At 50.9% G+C, this 22,829-nt stretch overlaps 1 protein-coding gene across 5 annotated transcripts in view; it reads right to left on the bottom strand.

Annotated features, from left to right (window-relative positions):
* The window catches only part of RPTOR (regulatory associated protein of MTOR complex 1), a 394,844-nt gene that overhangs the window by 47,727 nt on the left and 324,288 nt on the right, over window positions 1–22,829 (bottom strand). For all 5 annotated transcript variants that reach the window (XM_046674997.1, XM_046674998.1, XM_046674999.1 and 2 more), the window contains exons 18-21: window positions 20,160–20,277; window positions 19,082–19,222; window positions 18,503–18,661; window positions 5,312–5,430 (exon numbers count right to left, since the gene is read on the bottom strand). In XM_046674997.1, coding sequence (XP_046530953.1) covers window positions 5,312–5,430; window positions 18,503–18,661; window positions 19,082–19,222; window positions 20,160–20,277 — 537 coding nt within the window. The remainder of the gene's footprint in view (window positions 1–5,311; window positions 5,431–18,502; window positions 18,662–19,081; window positions 19,223–20,159; window positions 20,278–22,829) is intronic.

The following is a 22,829-nucleotide window of genomic DNA, read 5'->3' as shown; positions in this document are numbered from 1 at the left end:
GACCCCCTTTTTCTAGCTCCCTGTGAGCTTTCTTTACTCTTTGGTCCTTCAACAGAATACGTCTCCTCACAAGGACACAGGAAAGTCTGATTCAATGCGGAGAAAAATTCCAGAAAGAAACGTGGGTGACTGGGCAGTGGATCTCCCAACTGGGTCTGGATCTAGTCAGAGTGTAGGACACTGACATAGGCTTCTGGTTCTTTGGGGAAATGGGGTATTTTAGAAATGTCCCTGGTAACTGAATATCATGGATCTAGATTCATGTGGGAGAAGATGATGCCCTAAAGGATTATCCAGAGGTACCTTGGGCTGAGCGTGATGCAGAGCCCACTGGTTGCCTGATCACTGAGAACAGACACCTGTAAAAGCACACGATTCTATTTATCTAGTGAGCAATCTTTCTGTAAACTACATTCCCTGGATAAGTGACCTTTCCCTTTGGACTCTAGGTGCTAGGTAGCACCCAGTGAAAACAACAACGGTGGCTATGATGAACTGCCTGCTGGTTACTAAGGGCCTGGGAAAGTCTCACTCTGGGGGCACAGGGCGCTGTCAAACCTCGGCCCCAGGGAAGAGAACCTGGTATTGGGGAGGCCCCCCGACCCTTTCCAGGACCCGCACACCGCAGAGAGGCTCCACTTTCACAGAGAACAGTGAGGACGGGGAAGAAGACGATGACACTGGTACTTTAGTTTTGCCGTCCTGCAGAGTCCCCGCACAGGCTGCACACAGTGACCAGGGCTTTGCGGGCTTACTGCATTTACTCCTCACCACGGCCCTCGGAGGCAGGGCCCACAGTGATCCCAGCTTTGCAGACGAGGAAACAGAAGCTGGGGGATGTGAAGTAACCAGCTCAAGGCTAGTGGAGCTAGAACGGGACGCCAGGCCGAAGCTGTGCTGTCCCCATCAGGCTGGACTGTGCCACCGTGCAGGGAGCCATGGGCGTAGGGAGCCATTCTATCACGTCGTGGCCAAGAATCCCTGCACGGGACGCTTGCCAGAGCCCACAGCAGAGTGTCCGTGAGAACAGATTCACAGTGGCCACCCCAGAGTCACCGAGCCCAAACCCCTGGGGGCCCAGCTCTCCTGAGGCTGCCTGTGCTGGCCTGGCAGGGCCTGCAGGCTGTGCTGCTCAGGCAGGGGCAGTGTCTAATTCTGTAAACTAAGCTAGTCAAAGTGACGACACCTGTCACCTCTGGGTCTGCAGTGAGCGTAGGAGGTCCAAACTCTAAACACAGATGTCTCTAACTGTCAGTGTTCACTAGGATTGCTGTGATTCCCTGTTCCCAGGGACGGGCTCTGTTCCCACGACCCCGGGTGTCCCTCCTCCTGGTAGAGGCTGCAGGGAGCCAGGAGGCATGGAAGAGGCTGGCGGACAGCATTTCCATGCCTGGGCTACCTCCAAATCAAGGCGGCAGGGGACAGTAGCTGAGGGCCTCCTGGTGCTGGAGGGAGCAGCTCACGACCCCCTCTTCCCCAGGGATGAGGTGCTGAGCTGGAGAGCCAGATGTCTGCAAAGAGCAAACGGGAGTTTCTAGAAAGAAGAATGAGAGCGACAAAGAACCCTCTGACTCCATGGAGTAAAGGCCATTTTGACTCGATTAAAAAGAAATCAGAGTATTCATATGCACACAGACTGAGTCTGCCGAGAGAGCAGCACAGGGGCGCCTGGAAAGAGAATTTCAGCTGTTCCAGGCGCAGCACTCCTCTGGCTCAGAGGCTAATTGCAAACTTGCTGACTTAAATCCTTACGATTCAGTAGGCTTAAGGGAATGCAGATCAGGGGTGAACAGAACTGGCTCTCTGGATTCGAACTGAAGCTGTTAAATAGGAGGAGAAAATTCCTGCATGACAATATGATTTTAAAAGAAACATAGTGATAAGTAACTAATGTGAAAGTGTGAAGCTAGGTTTTAATTACAGCAAGTTATTATTATTTTTTGTGTGAGGAAGATTGGCTCCTGGGCTAACATCCGTTGCCAATCTTCCTCTTTTTGCCTGAGGAAGATTAGCCCTGAGTTAACATCTGTGCCAATCTTCCTCTATTTTGTATGTGAGACGCCACCACAGCATGGCTTGCTGAATGGTATGTAGGTCTGTGCCCGGGATCCAAACCTGCAAACCTCAGGCTGTTGAAGTGGAGTGTGCGAACTTAACCACTATGTCACCGGGCCAGCCCCTACACACTTCTTTTTACTTCTATGTAGTTAGAAATTTTCCATAATAAAAACTACAAGCAAAATGCAAACCCCAAGCCCATGGAAAGAGATATAAACACTTGAAATGAGGCCACGGCTCTTGAGCTGTGTGGGCTCTTTCATACATAGCTAGTAGAAACTTCTATATTTGAATACAGAATTCTATGGGGCATTCCATAGTGATAAGGCTGTTTTGACTAGGATGAACAAAAATTTGGCTTCAGAGTTAAATATCTAAAATAGGTTCATTTCTCTGTAAATTGAAATGTAATCCCCTCTTAGTTACTAGAGCAGAAAGTAAGACATTTCCTCAAATTAAATTGAAGAAAGGGTTTTCTTAATGTTTATGCTTCCAAATCCTTCAGTAGCAATGTTTGCTCTCAAAAATATATACACACATATGTATACACACACAGACACATGGACACATAGGCAAGGTCTCTTGGGAGCACAGACTCCAGAGGAGGCCCACTCTGATCTCCATCCCTCTGGCACAGGTGTGCTGGTGGGCATGGCAGCATGTGCACTGGGATGTGTGTGTCACTCCAGATCAGCCAGCAGGCAGAAAGCCACACGCCACTTTTACAGGGTTTCTAGGGCTCGGTTAGAGAGAGTTTTACTAAAGGCACAAACGGCTGTTCAGGTTCCTGTAAGCTGCTCGTGCAGCTCTGCAGGATACGAGACATCACACGTAAGATGTTTATTTCTCTTAAAAGTCGGGGGAGGCGCATTTCGGCTCACAGCTACACACTTTACACATAATCCAAAAGGACATGGAGACATGGTTTCTGTGCTTCACATGCTAGAGAGATTCCTAATAGGAATGTGTTTAACAGCCTGAGGTCAGGTCTGCTGTGATGAACCTATAGCTGTGAAAGTTCAACATGAGCCACACTGAGATTATATTTTTAAATAATTCAGGTTGATTTTTAGTAGAGGTAAATAAATAAAGCTACTGGAAAATAAACTTACATAGGATGAATACTGGCTTATCGTGACCAAAATAACCAAGAAGCTAAATAAACTGCGGGAAGTGATCCGACCATCTCAACAGCACTGGCCGAGGCCAGGAGGCCGTCTTGGGTGTGGCTCAAGACCCTCCGCATCTCTGTCGCCTTCCTTTCCATCTCTATCTCCTGCCCCAGCTACTGAACTTCCTCCCTCCCTTGGTCACAGACCATAATAAGTTGTAACAAACGTATGTTTTTAAAAAGTTTTATTTTTGAATTGATCTTATCCTTAGTTGAAAAAGCAGATGACATCGCTCAGGTGCCGTTGTAGCTAGTCCACAGTGGGATGGTGACGGTAGGGGCTGTGGGGTTCACGCAGGGCAGGGGAGGTCAGTGCAGAATTAAACAACCCAGATAGTTCCGAGTTGGCCAATGATAACGTCTAACATTTTAGCATTAGGCTGGTAGTTCTAACGGGCAGGAAGTGCACTAAAATACCCATGGACCTACGAGTCTCTGCTTCAGAGAGAGCCGCACAGGTGACCACAGCTCTTGAGGTTGAAACCCACAATGCGCTTCTGCGTTATTCTTACTGCTTCTTTAAAGAGGAAGAGGAGATGGACCACCAGGCAGCTTACAGCTGGCACATGACGAGGCCACTGCTGCCTGTGACACCACCAGGACCTGAAGCAGCAGCAACGGCAGACGACGAGAGATGCCATCAGCCAGAAAAAGACTCAACTAGACCAGTGAAAAATACCTTAAGTGAAGGAAGCGAACACCACACATACATGACACCAAAAGGAGACGAGAAGCTGCAGGAGTTTACAACTGAGTGGGAGGCCAGCACCAGTGAGGCAACAGCACACGAGAGGGCCTGATGACCAACGTGGAAAAAACAGACTAGGAATGAAACATCCAGATTCCTGGGCCCTAGTAAATCTTCTTACAAGTTATGTGACCTGAGGCAAGTGGTCACCTAGGGACAACCTCTCAGTGGTGATCAGCCTATGTGAGGATGGAGACAACAGGAAAACTGTAACATGTGATGTTTCCCTGTGCTCTTCCTGAAACTTGTCTGTAAGCTTGAAATTTTAACAAAAAGTTACAAAAATTTAAAAAAATGCTATAATAAATGGTTTTTAGTTCCACTCATAAAAGATCAACTGCCATGTAACTGTCTTATATCCATAAACAATGGGAAAACCAGAAAAAAATGTATGAAACAGCTGTTTTCAGACATTGACTACTGGGTACTGCAGCCTGTGATCTCTGAGAGAAGGGGATAAACGATGGCTCAGCTCACGGCCTGCAGGCGGTTGGCAGGCGGTTCCCGGCAGTCTCAGGCTACTGCATGGGGCAGTGGACCCAGAGAGAGCCCAGCAGTCTAGTGAGCAGAGAAGACAGATGGGAGCTCCATGGAAGCTGAGGTGCCTGGAACTGGCAGGTCAGAGTGCAGAGGGGAGAGGGCTTCTGAGGTCTGCAGGGGAGGCCCCTTGTCTTTGAGTTCTTTCTGCTAGTGGGTGGGATGAAAACCCACGAGGTTGCAGAAAGAACCGCTGGAAGGCCCATAATTCCAAGAGCTCACCAAAAGGACTAGGAGGCTTTACAGTCCCCAAAGAAGAAAGGACTAAAGTCAACGAACTAAGCTTCCATCTTGAGAAACTAGAATCAGAAGAGCAAATTAAACCCAAAGTAAGCAGAATAAAAGAAGTAATGAAGATAAAAACAGGTACCAATAAAATGGAAAATGAAAACCAACAGAGAAATACTAACGAAACCAAAAGCTGGTTTTTTGAAAAATTTCCTTTAGCCAGAATGGTCATGACAAAGAGACGTCACAAATTACCAGTATCAGGAATGAATGAGGGGCTACCACTACAGATCCTACAGACTTTGAAAGGATCATGAGAAATAATGACAATCCTACTTCACCTCCTGGTGGCCTGATGCGGGTGAGTGGAAGCAGTAATGCATGCCCCAGCTGAAGCTACATGTAAACAGAGTTCAGAGTGTGTTGTAAATCTCCGGATTCGAAACAGTTGTTGAAAGTTTCTAAACCATGACATAGACCTGCAAGCACCTGGAATTTCCCCGCTTGAATATTCAGAACCAAAAACCAAGAACTTGAGAGCTTCACTGAGAACATCTTGTCACACATACCTTGTAGGCGATGCTGTTGAGAACTTTCATAGCCAAATCGGAAACATCTGGATAGGGATCTGCAGCCAGATGCAGTAACACTCTCCAAATTTGAGTGTAAACACTATTGAAAGAAACTCCTAGGAAAGAGAAAAGGGAGATGTTTCAGTAACAAAGAGTTTCCACTGCATGCCTGGGCAGCTTCTGAGGTAGCTGCCTTTTCTGAAAACCTAAAGATGCTATCAGGAATAGATGCTTCAAAGTGCTGGGGTTGTGGGAAGCTTCTGTTTTGTTATTCTGGCAAGGGGCCCAGAGATTCAGGAATCCCAGCTGGTAAACGGGTTTGATTCCATCATTTCATCTTCTGAGTCTGGATCTTTTTAGAAGGAAAGATGAGTTAGAAAAGGGCAGGATTTCCTTGAAGGCCTTGACTGACTGGACAGTACTCCCTAGCTCCCAGAGTAGCATTAGATTTAACATCCCGATTTCTAGGAGCCGTCATGGCCCACTTGAGCAGTGCACCTTGGGTGAGAGTCCCCATCTGCACCTTGCTCTGCATTCAGGGTGTGCTCTGGGCTCCGTGACTTACCAAGTCTTTGGACTATACACCACATGCTGCACTATCCTGAGTTCCAAGGAAACCACAAAGGGTGTGCGTGATGTGACCTGAACCCTCCAGGATCTCCTAAGGCATCCGTATTTCCTCAGTGTGTGCTCTACGCAAGATCCTGTCTGTGTGCCTGGATGCCAAGGCAGATGAGACGGGATGTAAACACATGACAGGTAAATCGTGGACATGAAGGAAAGGAAAAGAGTGTTTACTGAGGGTCTTACCCAGTGAAGGCTGCTCAGTTTCATTTAATCCCTGCCAGCTGAGCCACAGGCATTACCCCTGGCATTACAGACGTATACAGCAAGGCCCAGCATCCAAAGGATGAAGGATTTGAACACACACCTGTCTCACCTTCAAGCCAATGCCAGTTCCATGACACTGCGCTGCCTTGGGCAGCTACGATAAAGAGGATAAAGGGAGAGAGTGATTCCTTCTGTTGGGAGGGTAAGGAGCCAGGAAGCTCTTACAGAGACGCATAGAGATGGGCTGTGAAGGGGAAGCAGGACTTTTCTCTTGGCCAAGACCTTCCTGGAGGGAAGGTCAGCAGAGCAAACAACCAACTGACATGGAGGTGATGGAGACACACAGAGCATTTGGAGAAGCAGCTGACCAAAACCTGGACACGCATATCAGAGATGACGATGGGGTGGTGAGTGCTCAGAAACCAAGTGGGGAGGAGCAGCAGGCAGCGGGGCTGAGCAGCACCCGGGGCGCGGGGACAGTGCAGGCTGAGGCAAGGGTCCAGATCTCTGGGAGGAGGCGGACATGGAACTTGTGGCTCCACCGTGTTGGGTCTGGATAGGCAAAGGAGAAAAGGAAATCCTGGAAAAGGAAGCAGTCCGAGCAAAGGCTGGTTGCAGGATGGGGGAGCTGAGCTGGACGAGCAGACTGGAGGCTGACATGGCACCCTCACTCCTTCCTGGGGTGAATCTGGGGGCCAGGAAGCAGAGGTGGTGCTGCTCCCAAGAAGTGCGTGGTCGAATGGGGACACAGCCACATGTAACTGCATCCTTTATTTTGGGGGAAGCTGGACAATTTGTTTATTGAAAAGTAAGCGCTTGTTCAACAAAGAGCATTTCAGGTAAGCCATGATTCCATATCATTTAATTGGTCAACACCTAGTGAAGTTCCCTCTAGTGTTTATGAAGGAATTTAAACATCAGAAGTGGAATCAGAGGACGAAGTGTTTCTTGGTGAACACAATGGGTTTCATACAATACATTCAAATTAAAAAAAAGATAACAGAGGAAGTTGAGAATAAAAGCGTCGAGCATGTGTTTACGTAGATGCACATGGATATATCTTAGCTCACCGCACCCTACAGCCCCTAATCCGTAAAGAAAGGCACACCGCTTCGCCTCAGCTCGCATGGGGACAGTGTGTATTTACGCTGCCCAGTGGCTGCCTACTCCAGAACCCTCTGCCGTCTGCAGAGGGATGGAGGCTAAGAAAGCCTCGTCCTCCCAGCCTGTGTGGGCACGGCCGCTCTCCTGAGGTGACCACCATGGAAAAAACACATTCCAGTGAGCGCTTACAGAGATCCCAGGGTATGGGCCGCACCAGCTCAGCGTGGTTCTGAGAAGAGATGCTCATGGCTGCCAACCTCTGGATGATTATACAGAAACACAGCTGCCGTGCAGGGCAGATCGCTGAGAGGCTGGGGCCAGAAAAGGTATTTGTCTCACCACGGCAGGGTGAGGGGCGTCCTACCCAGAGGAAACGCTCCTTCAGAGCAACACCCTCCTCACATGTTCACTTGCAGTGTGTGCATTCAGCAGCCAGTTCTGAGAGCCTGCTGTGCGAGGACAGCAGCTGACATAGGCCCCGTGGCCCACAGGAACCAGGAGTGGGGCGTGGCGGGTTCAATACAAATCTGGACCTGCGACAGGTGACATCCGTCAGGCAAACGCACTCTCGCTCGGAGGCGACCACGCGTTCTGGGGAAGGGTTCACAGGAAAACGCATGGTTTCCTTCCCATGGGCCTCCCGCACTCTTTAATTTAGGAACAGAGCAAGAACCTTCCAACTCGCACGTTCCATGGTGCTGGGACACCGGTCCAGATTGACGACCAAAGTCTAAGGAAAGTTTGGTAAAATCAGTCCAGAATTTCTGTGAGAAGACTTCCTAAAATGGACTCTTCCCTCCAGGCAGACGGCCTGCCCGCAGCGCCCGCCGACTCTTCCCTCCAGGCAGACGGCCTGCCCGCAGGACTGAGCCGTCTGCTGCGCCAGGCCACCAGCTGCTGCTGCTTTGCCTTCCTCCAGAGGAGGCACAAGTGGGAGGCTCCGAGCGCTCAGACGGCCCTGGGTGCAGGGCACACGAGGAGACACGCTCTCTTGGACACAGCTGGCTCAGGAGGGAGCCAACCCATGAGCGGAGGAAGGCGGTCTCCCTTCGTCACAAACGTGCACAGGAGTTCTTATGAAGGCTCCTCAAACTCATCACAGCCACTGTGCGAAATTCTTTCCCTTCCATTGTTTTCGGGCTCAGAGTGATGCATGGGCAGCTTCCCGAAGCGAAGCATGGCTGCGTGTGACAGGGAGCTGTGAAGGGAGAGTGGTGCCCAGGGCTAATACACCAGGTGGACTGTAGACAGGGGACCCTGGTTACCCCACACGGGAGTGCGCAGGAGGAGACCTCTGCACCAGGGCAGGGAGGGGCGGCACAAGTGCGCTCACAATGGGCTTGTCAGCACTTGCTGTCAGCAGCGGTCTACAGCAGATTCCCAGCAGCGAGGGCCTGAATCCCAGGGCCCTTGGTGACCGTGAGGAAAGGGCGCAGGGCAGTGTCCTTCCCAGCGGTGTGACCTCAGGCCATGGAGTGGGGGTAGCGGACGCAGACTCGTGGGGGAGGTGGCACAGGGCTGTGGGCACACAGACCACTGCCGATAGAGGCCTGGTGTGGCTGCGCACAGAGGAAGGTGGCACTTGACAGCCGCCACTGTCCTTGACTTCACAACATTTTAATTATTACTGTTGCTGACTTCCTTGCAGATTTCTCCTTTGACATAATACTGTTTGTGATTCAACAGGGAATTTAAACTCTAATTTTTGTTGGTGCCTTTGGCCACAGTGAACAGTATAACTATTTACTGGTAAAACATGAAACCGGGCCACAGTATTGCTGCCTTTATTTCACTTCTTTTCTCAGTTCGGCCGCCCAGGGCCGGCCCCTGGGGGACAGGGAGCCCAGGAGGCTTCTGGGCTGGAATGCTCAGAGAGGGCCCTGTGTCTAGCACTCGCTGAACTCCGCAGAAGTGCTGAGAACCTATTTTCGTGTCTAGACTACCATAATAAAAGATCATAACTAATGGTTTTAGGAGTTATTTTTCAGAGCAATGGCCACAACTTTCTAAATAGTATAAGATGTAGGAAAATTTGCTCAGAGCTTTGTGGCCAACTCCGGATTCCAGGAGTCCCTCGGGCTGGCAGAGCAGCTCAGAGAAAGAGGCCTGCAGTCCCGCTGGAGGCAGGGGCTGCCCCCTTACCTGGGCCTCAGGGGTCACCTACTCTGACACTCTGTTGGGCAACGTGGGGCCCCTCTCCGGGAGTCAGTTCCCCGGCCTGGAGCTTCTGCATCTGTCCTCTTTGTGATGCTCCTCCTGTTGCTGGGGGCCCTGAGGTGACTCCTGTCTGCTCAGGGGCTGCGCCCACGACTCAGTTTCTTTAGGAGGAGCACCCTTCCTTCCTCCACCTGCCTGCTGGAGGTGTGGGCCCAGCCTGGCGCAGAGAGGACCCAAGGACAGAGCGCTGCCTGGACCGAGGCAGCCGACATGTCTGCCATCATCCTTTTGGCGACGTTCCTCAGTGTCCCTATGAGACACACTTAATGACGGCCTTTAATCAAGGGTTTTGGCTATAAAAACATCATTAATCTTGTGGCATCGGAAAACAATGCTGTTCATTTTCTCACCACCCCTTTCCGACAAGAAGAAATCAAACTAATGGGTTGTAAAGCCTTCCCTCAGAACGTGCGTGGTTCCTCTGGCAACAGCCCCACTTCTCCTTCTTGTTGACTGAGCTCCTCTGCTGTTCGAGAGGAAACCAGCACCCCTCGATGTCCCGAGCTCATGACTGTGGGGTCTCCAGAGCTGCACGGGGGGCTTGCGAAGGATCCTTCCCTTAGGACTCCTTGGTGCTGAGGGGAGAAAGGGAAAGGAGGGAGGTGCTCCTTCCTGGCCAGTCCCGCTAACATGGATGGAACAGCGACACATGGCCACAGTCCGTGCAAGGCTCCCAGAGGCCTGGGTGAGGGCCAGAGATGACCACAGGGGCCCCAGGGTGGGAAGACAGCTCTGTTCTGCTGGGCCTCCAGGAATCTGGGCAGTGCCTGTGTTGCCCAGCTCCAGTCTCTCTGCTCCAATCTCTTCTCTGAGGGGTGTCATCCTGACCCCCAGATTCTGAGTGAAGCGGAGGAGCTGGCACTTGAACCCAGCTTCATGCTAAATCCAGGTTTAGGTGTCAAGAGCATGCAGCCCAAGGTGAAGGGCAGGGCTCCGGGCCAGGTGCCCACTTTGAATCCTGGTCCTTCCCCTCCATAGCATCAGCTCCATCTTGGATTCATCACTATGGTAACAAATTTTAAATGGTATAAACTGCCAGCGAATCTAGCAGAGACACGAAAACCAGTGCCACCTTGGCCAGGCCTCTGATCTACATCTTACAAGTGCCTTGGGGACGAGAAGGTTTGCGCAGGGAAGTGCATTCACCTGTCCCCATGCTCCTCTTATGCCAAGTTCCCAGAACAGATATTAAGTCCCATCTGGCTCCCTTGGCACAGCTGTGACGAGACTCTGACCAAGAAGCAGAGTGACATGATTGGGGAAGATGGGATGCGCAGGCAGCCACCGACCCTTGAGGGGCTAGTGCCCAGCTGGAGCCAGGGCCAGGATGAGAAGTGCAATGTGACCTGGTAGAGGAGGGCGGGTCATTGGGCATCAGGTTGGACCCCTGACATCTGGCACAAGCATCAGGCCCTCTCTTCACCACCGCTTCCTCCCACCTCTGGGCGTCAGGAATGCAGTGAGGCTCCGAGAGGAAGGAGAGGTGGGAGGGAGATGGATGGGCTAAGGGAGGCTGCCTGCCGCACATGAGCAAGAAATGGCAGCTTTACCAACACCTGGTAATGAAGATGGCAACTTCAGGCCTGGATGCAGCCAGGTCACGTGTGTAACGTGAACACATCCTGATGGGTCAGGAAAGGCCTCCCTGTGAGACTGCAGAATGTGGATGGCAGAGAGGAGCAGGAAATTACTGCTGGTTTACAGAGGTGGGTGCAGAATGGGGTATAAAGGCAGAGAGATTGTCCAGGCCATACTCAGGGGCCAGCAGCAAGTCTGGGGGCGGCTGTCGGGCTCAGTAGGAGGGGCTCGTGATAAAGGCCGGGGGCTGTTTGCAGAAAGAAGGCCTTGAGTGTCGGGTCAGGAGAGAGCAAGATCTGAAAAGCCCTGACACGTGGTATGATGAGACTGGGGTGAGGGGCCCGGAAATGGAAAGAACCGATTGGAGGATCCACGAGGATGTCAGGCCAGACAGCTGAGTGAGAAGCAAGTGGGATGGAGACATCAAAGCAGCTTCCAGAATGTGAGGTGATATGGAGACCTGAGTTCCAACGTAGATTTACAAACATGGGGCCAGGCATGGTTTAGGCACATGGGATCCACGCATGATCAAAGGAAGCCAGGCCCCTTCCCACAGGCTTCATCCGGTGGGGGGCAGCAGACACACGATTAAGCACAGGGTACAGCGGGTGGGACCAGGGGAGAGCTCTGGAGACACGGCTGGGGAAGGCCCAGAGCAAGGCGTTTTGGAGTGGGGCTGGTTTTAGGGGAAAAGATGGGATTAAATGGACGTTCTAGGTTCCCATGGTTTTGAAAACTTCTTTCCAAATATTCAGTGAAAGAGGCCAAAGAGATTGCTGTTCTTTGGTTGAAATCAAAGAAAAAAATTGGCTTTAAACAGGCAAATGCTGCAAGTAATGGGATTCTGTGGAGGTTATGAATTTTAAACACTTCTGTAAGCGCTGTGGCTTCCAGGTGGATGTGAGCGCTGCCTTATTGAATATGAATGAGCCAACTGTGGAGTGCAGCTACTTCATCTTCTTAACGCTCCTTCCAACTCCAGCTCATTTTGAAACTTTTCTACTCAAGTTTTCAAAGATTTGAATAATATGCAGATAAAACTCAGTTTTCTTCAGAAAAAGAAAGTTCAGGAGTCAGCTTTCAGTGACGAGGCTCTCAACTTTCTGGAAAAAGACGAGGAAGGGCCGAAGTGGGAGGACTGAGCCGTGCGGAACACTCATGGAGACAGAAAATCCTGCTGCTTCTCCAGCTGCTGTGCTCTCCAACCTCAAGTGGCTGCAAATGAAAGATTGATTCTTCATCCCTTACGTTGCCAAGACTGGCTTCCCCAGCCCAGTAGCAAGGACAAAAGTGGCATTTAGTCATCAGAGACCAGAGCTGTGTTCCGGGCAGGAGGCAGGCCGAATGGCCCAGCTGGCCAAGGTGCGCTCTCCTGCCTTGGGCACGTCCAGGGGCACCTCAGACAGGCAGCACCAAACACTGGACTCAGCCAGTTAAACAATGGAAAGCCCAGGGTGTGAAGCTTCCATAGTCTTCACCAGCACACGAGGAGACTTCCACGTGACATTTAAGACATCCAGAGAGAGGGGAGTGCTGTGGGAAACATGGCCTCCAGGTGAAAGCACTCGATGGTCCCATGACGACACGTGGCTTTAATGCTTCTCAGCTCACAGTTCCAGTTGCACAGTGTTTCTGCAAGCTCAGAAGACCAAGTTTAACATTTTTTTATTCATCTCCTGATGGCCAGCTATACACCTGAACAGAGGGTTGCAAAGTGGGTTAACACCGAGAACACAGGGTGGTGCTGGATAGCATCTGCTGCCAGGCGCCCAGACGAATGCGAAGTGGAAGGATGCAGTCAGGACGAGAGCCGAGGACGGCAGCAGTCGAAGCACGGGGACTAGTCAGGTCCTGTGACATGCCAGTCAAAGAGGGTGCCAGCTTGGGTAACAGCAGGGAGGCCGGGGAAGAGAGACGGGATGTCGGGTGCTCTGAAGGTGCTGAGGGCTGGGATTTGGGGGTGAGGGAAGAAGAGGAGTCACAGATGACAGCAGGCTTTAGGCCGAGAACCCAAGTCAGCCGCGGCCCCTCCGCTGAGGCCGGGGGAAAGGTATACTCTTGCGGGAGGGAATGGAGACCGGTGTTGCTAATACCAGCTTTAAAGGCTGCAGCATTTATACGTTTACTTCCACATCTTTGTGCCCCTGATGCCTGGTGCACTGGGGGCACTTAGAAAATACTTGTTGAATGAATGAACGAACCTTCACGTTCTGAGAAAGAGCAAGCAGAAGAGATCTGGCTGTTTCATTCAGGGGATACCCGTGGAGACCGGAGGAGCAGGACGGGCATGCTGTGCAGGCAGGTCCTCATGGGCCGGTGGGCAAACTCCTGCCTGGCCACATCCAGCCAGCTGCTAGTTTGTGTATGGCTGCAAGCTAAGAATGGTTTTTATACTTATCCAGTGGTTAGAAAAAAAAAATCAAGAGAAAGGAAGTATTTTGTGACATGAACATTTTATGAAATTCAAACTTCAGTTCATAAATAAAGTATTATTGGAACATGGCCATGTTCACTTGTTCACATGCTGTGTTTAGATGCTTTGCTCCCCAGAGCCTGTACCACCTGCAAAGCTGAAAACATTCACTCTCTGGTCTCACAGAGAAAGTCTGCTGATCCCTGCTCTAACATAAAAGTTGGAAGGCAGCAGTCACCTTGATTTTGAGGTGGAGGAGGGAGGGGGCAGAGGCGGAGCTCGGCGGCTGAGACTGCCGAAGAACCACTCACAAGAGCTGTGCGGGGCCGCTGAGAAACGTGTGCTCGAAACACAGCACTACACCTTTTTATTTCTATTTTCCATTATGTAATATATTTTTTCATTGTAGATATACTGTAAGCAGAAATATGAATTTAGATTCATACAGACCTAGGTTTTAAAGGGCCAGCCTGGGAACTTAGCCACTATATAGAAACAGTAATTCTATTAAAGGAATGTTTAAAATTCCAGGTGAAAACAAACGTCTTGCAAGTGACATTTGGAATCTACTTTATTGGCGAGTTTGAAGTACCTGTATTCAAGCTGATGCCAACCCTGTGCCTTCTGGCACATGGGATATTTTAGCAAACAACCAAATGCACAAGCCTGCAAGGTTATTTCTCAATTTAAATGGACAAGTTGGCATTTTTGAGCTAAGTTCTTTGTTGTGTGTGGGTGTGTACGGTGAGCAAAGACCCCCCTTTCTGGTTCTTACTCCCCTGGGGCGGAGGTGGCATGGTAGCCACATCTGGATCCTACAGTCAATCTAGATTCTTCCAGGACACCAGAGAGACTTGCCTTACAGGAGTCACAGCAGACGCCCCGAGTCCCTTTCTAGGGCTGGCAGAGGACCAGTCTCTCACAGCTCACACAGGCAGCACTGGCAGGCATGTTTGGACTGCCCTCCCCCTTCAGATCACGGCACCCACAAGTCAGAAATACTTAACACTATCATGTGATGCAAAGAGAGAGTATAAGCTCTAAGGAGAGGGATCATGATGGAAACAACAAATAACTTAGAACTGAACACCAATAAAAACAGTACCTACCACACTTGAGGGATGAGATGAGTGGTACCAAGAGAGAAAATTACAGATTAAAATTCTTATATTAGAAAGGAAGAAAGAGTGAAAGTTAACGAGCTATTTTTATTTTCAACTCCTGAAGTGAAAAAGAACAAGAGAGTAAACTTAAAGAAAATAGAAGGAAATAAACACAAGAAAAGAAATCACTGGAACACAAAACAAAGGTATAATAATGAAGCATAGCAACACAGCAAAAGTTGAAAACACTAAAGAAATTAACAAATGTCTTGTAGGATTAATCAAGCAAAAAGGGCAAAAGCAAATATATAATAATAGGAATGAAAAGGGAGACATACCTATACAGACAACAGAGATGAAAAATCATGAGAATGCTCTGAACAACTTCATGGAAATAAACGAGAAAACTGAAATGGACATCTTAGAAAAATACAGCAGATCGAAGCTAAGGTACAAAGAAATAGACAACCTGAATGATCCTATGATCATCAAAGTAATGGAATCTTAACCTTAAACCTACTCACACGAAACTCTACTTAAGCCCAGGCAATTTTAGAGGCCAATTCTACCCAGACACCCAAAGAACATGTAACTTTGTCTTACACAGATTGTCCCAGAGAATGGGAAATGAGGGCATACGCCCTAACTAATTTTATGAAGCTAGTATAAACTTGATACCTAAATCAGACAAGGGAAGTACAAGATAAAAAAGTTATAGGCCAAATTCACCCATGAATACAGATGGAGAACATTCTAAAGAAAATACTGATGAACTTGATGCCATAATGTTAAAGTAAATTACCAAGTTGGGTTGACCCAGCAACGCAAGGGTGGTTTGACGGGACATACTAATCAGGCAGTTCACCAGCTGACAGAGCAAAGGGGCAAAAACATAGGATCATGCAAGAGCTGTAGAAAAACATTCCATAAAATTCACTGAATTCATTTCATTTACAAAAAAGAAAACTTAACCAAGTAGAATAGAACAGGAATTTCTATCCAACCAAAAACTCTATAGCAAACATCATATTTAAAGGTGAAAAGTTAGATATGTTTCCTTTACTCTCAGGAATGAAACTAAGACGTCCACTTACATTCCTTTTTGCCAGTAACAAATGGTCAAAAGAAAGATTATTACTTAAAAGTACAAAACTATAAAGTTTCTCAGAGAAATGCTTGTGACTTTTATGCAGAAAGTTGTAAACCGTATTAACAGACATTAAAGAAGACTTAAACAGTGCAAAGACAGCCACGTTCGGGGATGGGGTGCTCAACACCACAGAGACGCAATTCTCCCAACTGACCCATCAATTCAACGCAATGCCAAACAGCATCCCAGGAAAGCTGCTGTGGAAACAGAAAAGCTGATTATATAAAACTTATACAGCAAAGCAAAGGCTAAGAAGAGCCAGGACAATTTTGAAGCAAATACAAACTGAGGACCTGGCTCAAGAGTGTAGCCGTCGCAGCAGGTGGCATGTGCTTCACAGAACAGGATGAGGAACCTCCACACGGACCCTAACAGGCACTCCACCGACGACAGTGGTGATGCTGGAGGTCACTGGAGAAAGGACAGACTACTGATGAAAGGTATGGGGACAAGTGGTGATCCGTATGAGAAAAAATAAAATTGGTTTCCTACACCTCACCACACAGATTAGATTCAAGATATATTAAAGACATATAAAAAAATGACAATTTAAAATTTTAGAAGAAAATACAAGAGAATATCTTGAAGACACTAAGAAAAGAAAGAATTCAAGACACAAAAAGGTGCAAGTTACATAGAAAAAGATAAATTAAAATATAAAACTTGTGTGGTACAAAAGATACAATAAATGAAGCCATAGATGGGAAGAGTTACTTTCAATGAATATATTTGATCAGGATTAGTATCCAGAATAAGGATATACTCCTAAAAATTGGTAAGAAAAGGATAAATAATGCAATGGCAAAATCTGTAGGGCACTGAAGAGGTAATTCACAGGCGTGGAAACACGGCAGCCCGCCAGACACGTGGGCTCTCCCTTGCTGAAACCCAGGGAGGCGCAGCGCCACCACAAGATGCCAGTTCTTGCATCCGACGGCAACAAGCCTGACCAGACCCAGCGTGGGGAGAACATGCAGCACAGGAACTTGTCCTCAGTGGAGCAGAAAGCGGCAGCACCTGTCGGGAGAGCCCTGACAGTGGCCGGTAAGGCTGCCCATGCACGTGCCCTTTGTGCAGTTTCACTGCTACTGACACAGCCAGACTCGCATGGGAGTCTGTGCTGGAGGGTGTCCACTGCAGCATGCTCCCACTCATATTTATTAGCACCTACTATGTGCCAGCACTGGATGTGGGGGGAGGACGTAGTAGTTGACAGAACAAAGTTCCTGGACTCGTGGCTCTTATATTCCTGGGGAGAGAGAGACAGAGCCAGCCCAGATAGACAAGGACATATATAAGTCTGGCGGTAGAAAGTTCTCAGAAGAAAAACGAAACTGGAGAAGGGGGCAGAGAATGAGAGAGTGACCGTGGAAGGACTGTGCTAGACTCTGGCTGGGAGCCAGGAGGCTGCTTTCAAGGTGACACTGAGGCAGAATTCTGACTGAACCGAGGGAGCAGCCCAGAGAGTCTGGGAGCAAAGCTCTCGAGGCAAAGGGGTGGGGAGCCCAGAGGTGGGGGTGGGGCCGGGCCCAACTCCTGAGTTTGCTTATAGAAAACGGAGAACAAAAGAAGGGAAAATGAGAGCCAACCTGAGTGTCCATCAATAGGAGAAAGGACAGATGCTGCAGTTGTGGCAGACGATGAAAGTGAATGAACAAACTCGCATGGCCAGTGTGCGAAATATCGACTTGAGAGTAGAGAGAGAGGAGCGGCCTCATGAGGACACGCGCCACATGACGCCACTGATACCACGTGTGTGGCATTAAAGCCCGCGCAAGGGCCCACAGCGAATTCTGGGGGCGTCCCAACAGTGGACGACAAGGACAGCCTCGGAGGAGGGCGCTGGGGCCTTAACCGCCTGCAGCTCCTGAAGCCGGGAGTAAAACAAACACACGGCCATGTGGTGGATTAGCCTCTCCAAATTTCTGCGTGTCTAAAGTACGTCTTAATATTAAACACAACTCCAAATGAGGCCTGCTACACCGCTCTGGAGGTCAGAACGAGACACAGAAGGCTCGCCTGGTTAGGTCCTAAGTTTGCCACAGTGATGTGAAGATTGAGATTTACACAGTGAGAAAATAAGGTGAATTTCTACTTCCTTGGCTATGTCAGCAGGCCCGGCAGAAGAGCCCAGGCGCACACCAGTCAAGGCAGAACAAGAGACGAAACTGACCCTGAATTCACTTGCAGTTTGTGGGCAGCCGGTGTGAAATTGCTGGGATGGGTGCGTGGAAGCACGGAGGAGACCCTGCCAGTAGGTGTGGGCAGGGAAACCTGAAGACGGAAGGCCTTGTCTCCTCCCGGACCAGGGCCCTCCACTTGGGCGCCCACCTTCCCTGGGCGGGCATCGAGCTGCCGGATGCCATGCTGCCTATTAGATGCCAGCAGCCCCCATGGTCCCTGCTGTGACACCAAAATGTCTCCTGGGGGCAAAGTCACTCCGGCTGAGCACCACTGTCCTGTGATACTGGGAGTTCAGCACGCGTGAAGACCGACCGAAGGTTCTAGCAGTGTTCCCATACAACAAAGCCGGCTAGCCCAGACATCCCTGGGAGGGCTTGTAAAGTATCACCAGATCAAAATTAAAGTGACTGAAGCTTTCCTGCTGCCCACAGCAAAAGCTTCTTCTCACCTCCTCACATTTAACTTCCACCCTTCCACTGAGACAGCCCTCACGCCCCCTCACCTGATCAACATTAAGGTCCGTGCTGTCTCAGGGAGTAGAGAGCACCCCTGGGTGCCAAGAGGACAGATCGGGAAGCAGGGAGCAGAGCGAGGGCGGCGGGACTCACCTATGAGAGAGTTGAGGGAGGAGTAGGAGCTGACGCGGCGCATCTTGTCGATGGTCTCGAAGGAGAGGATGTACTCCTCATTCTCTGGGCTGCCCAGGGTGCTGCTGGCGCTGCTGCTGGTGCTCAGGTTTCCGGGGGAGAACGCCACAGAGCTGCCGGCTGGCCCAGACACCACGGCGAAAGGAAGTCAGTGTGGAGTTCCCAGGACCCTCCTTTTGGTCTCACAAGCAACGGCATATGACTGAAATGTGGGTTTCACGCACACCCCTCCCTAATCTCTGGAGGCGGGCTCACTCCCCAGCATTCCGCCAGGCCACTGGGAGGCAGGCACGCCTGGCCCCGGGAGCCAACTCCGCTGTGCCTGTGCCTGCCTTCTGCAAGCCGTCAGGTGACCCCTGGCTGCGCCCGGGGCTGAACTACCACTTCTCTGTACGAACGCCTGCCAATCACCAGGGCAGCAGATGGGACAGCAGGGCACACACTCATGGCAGAGGAGGGGGGCACTTCTGCACATAAGATGTTTCAGAAAATAAACCCCACAACTGTTCCAACCCAAGAACCCAATTCCCAGTGTCTTACATTCTTCAGTCAAGCTCAGATTCTGCAAAGATTTGTTCAAGCTTCTAGCAGTGGTGACTGCCCGAATGTTTCCGTAGGAACTCACGGAACGGAGCCTGGGTGTGCAGGGGCTGTCCCGTACTGGGGTCAAACTCCCGCCCTCTAGTGGGAAAGAAGGAGAAAGAAGAGTTAATGGTGGGAGCAGCTACACCGACAGGTGACAGCAGCTAGTCCCTGGATGAGCAGATGCCACCAGCAGGGCCTACAGCTCATCAAGGATCCCTGACACATGTGGGTAGGGGTGAGCCAGCCAAAGCTGGACAAAGTGCCAGCAGGGCGGGAGGGGAGGTGTAAGGAGCAAATGCCAGCCACTCTGTGAGAGTTCAATTAAGAAAGAGCAGGGAGCAGGGCTGGTGACCGTGGCCTCTCCGAGAGCAGCACCAGGCGCCCTGTGACGCACTGTGGCCGCTGCCCTGGAAGCTCAGCAGGGTCAACGCTGGCAGGACCTCCATCTGCTGGCTCCGCGCTCCCTCTGGCGCACCAGCTGTTCCCAGTGAGCAAGTTCCCTCTCGGTTTCCCTTCCCTGATGCACTGAAAGCAGTCATGCTTTCCTTACTGATCACGAGCCCTCCTTCCTGCAGAGACGGCTGTGTTCTGGGGGGAGGGATGATGATGCAATGTAAATCCGGGAACATGGAAAATGTGAAAAAAGGAGCTGCCTAACATGACTCACTGAAGCACAAAACGGATGACAACGTGACGACATTACTCATCACAGGAAGAGAGGTAACATGCTTTTCTGTAAGCCCCTACTGCACGCAGTGTGCCATCCTTTGAGATTTCCAAAAAGGGTGAAAAGGAAGGGAAAGAGTCAGAGGGTCCGTGTGGCCCCTTTTCCCACTCTTTCTATTCTGCTAAATGCCTGCGAAGATGGGAATCGCAGGGGCCACTCAAAACAGATATCTGAGCGGCAAGGACTTGATATCCGAGCCCAGGTTCTGGCCAAGCTGAGGAGTCCGCTGAGTTCCGACGCAGGGTCCCTGGTATACAGGAACCGGCCAGGCGAGCTCCTCAGGCTTCACGAGTTACGATGCCGTACCTGTGGTTGCTGGGGAAGGCAAGGGGTAGTTCTTTTCCTCTTCCATGAACTGCAAGGCCACGGTGCAGAAATTGCTTTCGTACTGAACTACAAGATGACTCAGAGCCACCACCAGTTCCTGCCGAGAGGGAGAAGGGACAGTAACACTTACTGATGGCTGGAGGATGACCCCAGAAAAGCAGTGAGACTTAAAATTGAATGCCGGATGCTTGAGTCACCACAGAAAGAAGGAAGGTTAAGCCAAACTGGGCACTCCATGTATCACAGGCCACTGGCCACGGGGACCTCAAGGAATGCACCTGAATGCCTGACAGTGACAGCTGGCCACTGGATATGAGCAACACGGCTGGCAGGTTTCATAAGGACACAAGTATGGATGACACCCCCACAATGGGAAAGGCAAGAGACCCACAGCCTCCTGTATGTGGTCAGTCCTGTGACCAGGCCGAGACGCCCCTTGATTAGACTTGACAGTTTGCTGGGCCGTTTGAATCCTAGGCACAGTAAAGCAGATGCATCTGACAAGCTGAGGCATGCTCTTTTACTAAATGCAAAACTTTCACAGATATTTTAGTTTCTAGTCCCTAAAAAGGAACGAGAAAGTTCTAGAATGAAAACAAGATCTTTAGTCCCAATTGCCTCAGTCCAAGGAGATGAATACAATTTACCTCTCGGGACGGTTAGTGCTATAACATGAGTGCCTGGAGAGCCTAAAAGTCATAGGGAAACAGAATTGGAATGTAGGTTTATACCACTTTTCTCATCACGGTTCAAATAGTTCCAACAACTTCATCTGCTCTTTGTTCCCGCAAAATATCTAGCAGAAACCCAAGGTGTGTGAGAATGCTTGCTTGCTACGTAAATTCCCCTAGCCCCCCAAGGCCGGGAGAGCTCTGCTGAGGTGCCGAGGTCTCTGCAGCGGCTGGACAAGCCAGGCTCCGGACGGGGGCTCCTAGGGTCCTCTCACTCGCCGCCCCTCTCCTCTCCATTGAGGCTGCGCCCACCTCGACCTCCCACGCTCCTTGCCTCTCCTGTCACAGTTGTGGACCACTACCGAGCCCACTCCTCGCTGTCCCATCTCTCCTCACGTTCCAGGCGGGCCTTTCCAACTGCTGGCCATGCATCTCCACCTATTGCTCACCCGAATCCTAAGCTTAACCCGCCCAGCTACCTGCCAGCAGCACCCCTTTCCATTCAGCTCCTGCCAGGGGCCTCTCGGCTTGTGCCCACGGAATCACAAACCACAAGCTCAGGTTAGAACTGCCCTGACCCAACCCTCTCTGCCCTAGCCCCACCTCCCGTCCTGTCAGTCCCCAAGTCTAACTGTGCTGAGCCTCCGGCGCCTGACGAGCTTCGCCATGCCCACTGCCAAAACCCCAGGCTGGTACTCGTCTCCAGCTGCCAACATGGCTGCCCACCTCCTCCTGCAAACCAGAGCCCAGCCTGCATTTCCTGTGCGAGGGACTAACATGCTGCTGAGATGGGTCGCCCATGGGGCCACTCAGTGAAGATGAAGTCTGCATCATCTTCCAAAAACACCGTGTATTTTCCCCTTTGCTCTGATATAAAGTAAAAAAGCTCGTGCTGGGCCCTGAAACAGATGACTTCATCCCTAGGTCCTGGACCCTTTGGTTCAGGGATACTCAACAAAGGGGAACACAAGAGCGTGGCCCACACCTGAGAGGCTGCATGCCAAGCAGTCCCTGCCGGGGAGGCAGGCCACTGGAGGGTGGCTGCTGCTGGCCGTGGGCTCCTGCCACGTCTGACAGCCCGCCTATTGGGCTTTACTCTGACCACAGAACACAGATGCGTGCATAGCCCCGGGATGCTGGTGCAGAAGGAATCAGAGGTCTGGCAGGAGTGTGCAGGACGGGACGCGGGGAGCTTGCTGTAGTCTCAGCTTTTGGAAGATGGTTCAACATAGCACTCTAGCATTTAGACACGCGACCCGTCCCCTCTAGCCAGCGGCATCTCTCACCTGGGCATGGCAGAGTTGGTCCTGCCTTCCTCTACCCTCTGCTCACACTCGGAACAAAACAAGGCCTTGCTCGCCAGGGTCTCAGTTGCCTCCTGGCCCCTTGTGCCTACTGTCCTCAATCCGGCATGGCCCTTTGAGCGAGCCGTGCCTCCCGCTCTGGGCCTTGGGATGCGCTACTCCTCTTCCTGGAAAGACCTCCCAACCCCCCCGGGCTCAGCCTTGCTTCCACCAGGCCGCTGCTCAGATACCTCCCCTGAGCGTCCTGCCTGCGCCCAGGGCCCCTCCAGACACTCTACCATCACCTGCTTTACTTTCCTTCCGAGCACGAGCCACCTGCCCCATCACATAGCGGTCTGTTCAGTCGCCAACCTGCCCCACCTCCAGGTGTACGTTCTCCAGAGACTGGCACACAGGAAGGGTTAAGAGGTGAACATTATCACCTTTAGCACAGGGCTCATTGTGCAAAGTGAGGTGTCACAGGATTCAGGGACGTCATGCCTGGGCACACGCACTGCCCCCAGGGGCATCCAGCTAACGCTCCTCTGTGGTCACGTGAAAGGTGGGACCATGTGCCCTCCTGGGCTCCTCTCTGTGGTCTCTGTGCGCTGACTGCCACCTCCTCATCTCCTCCCCTGGGGGCTGCCCCCACTCCATGTTTCCAACAACAGAGTACTGGCTGGCATTTGTTTTGT

Source organism: Equus quagga, chromosome 11, assembly GCF_021613505.1.
Source record: "Equus quagga isolate Etosha38 chromosome 11, UCLA_HA_Equagga_1.0, whole genome shotgun sequence".
Taxonomy (NCBI): Eukaryota; Metazoa; Chordata; class Mammalia; order Perissodactyla; family Equidae; genus Equus; species Equus quagga.
The sequence above is the reverse complement of the archived record's forward strand: the minus strand, read 5'-3'. Positions and strand labels throughout refer to the sequence as shown.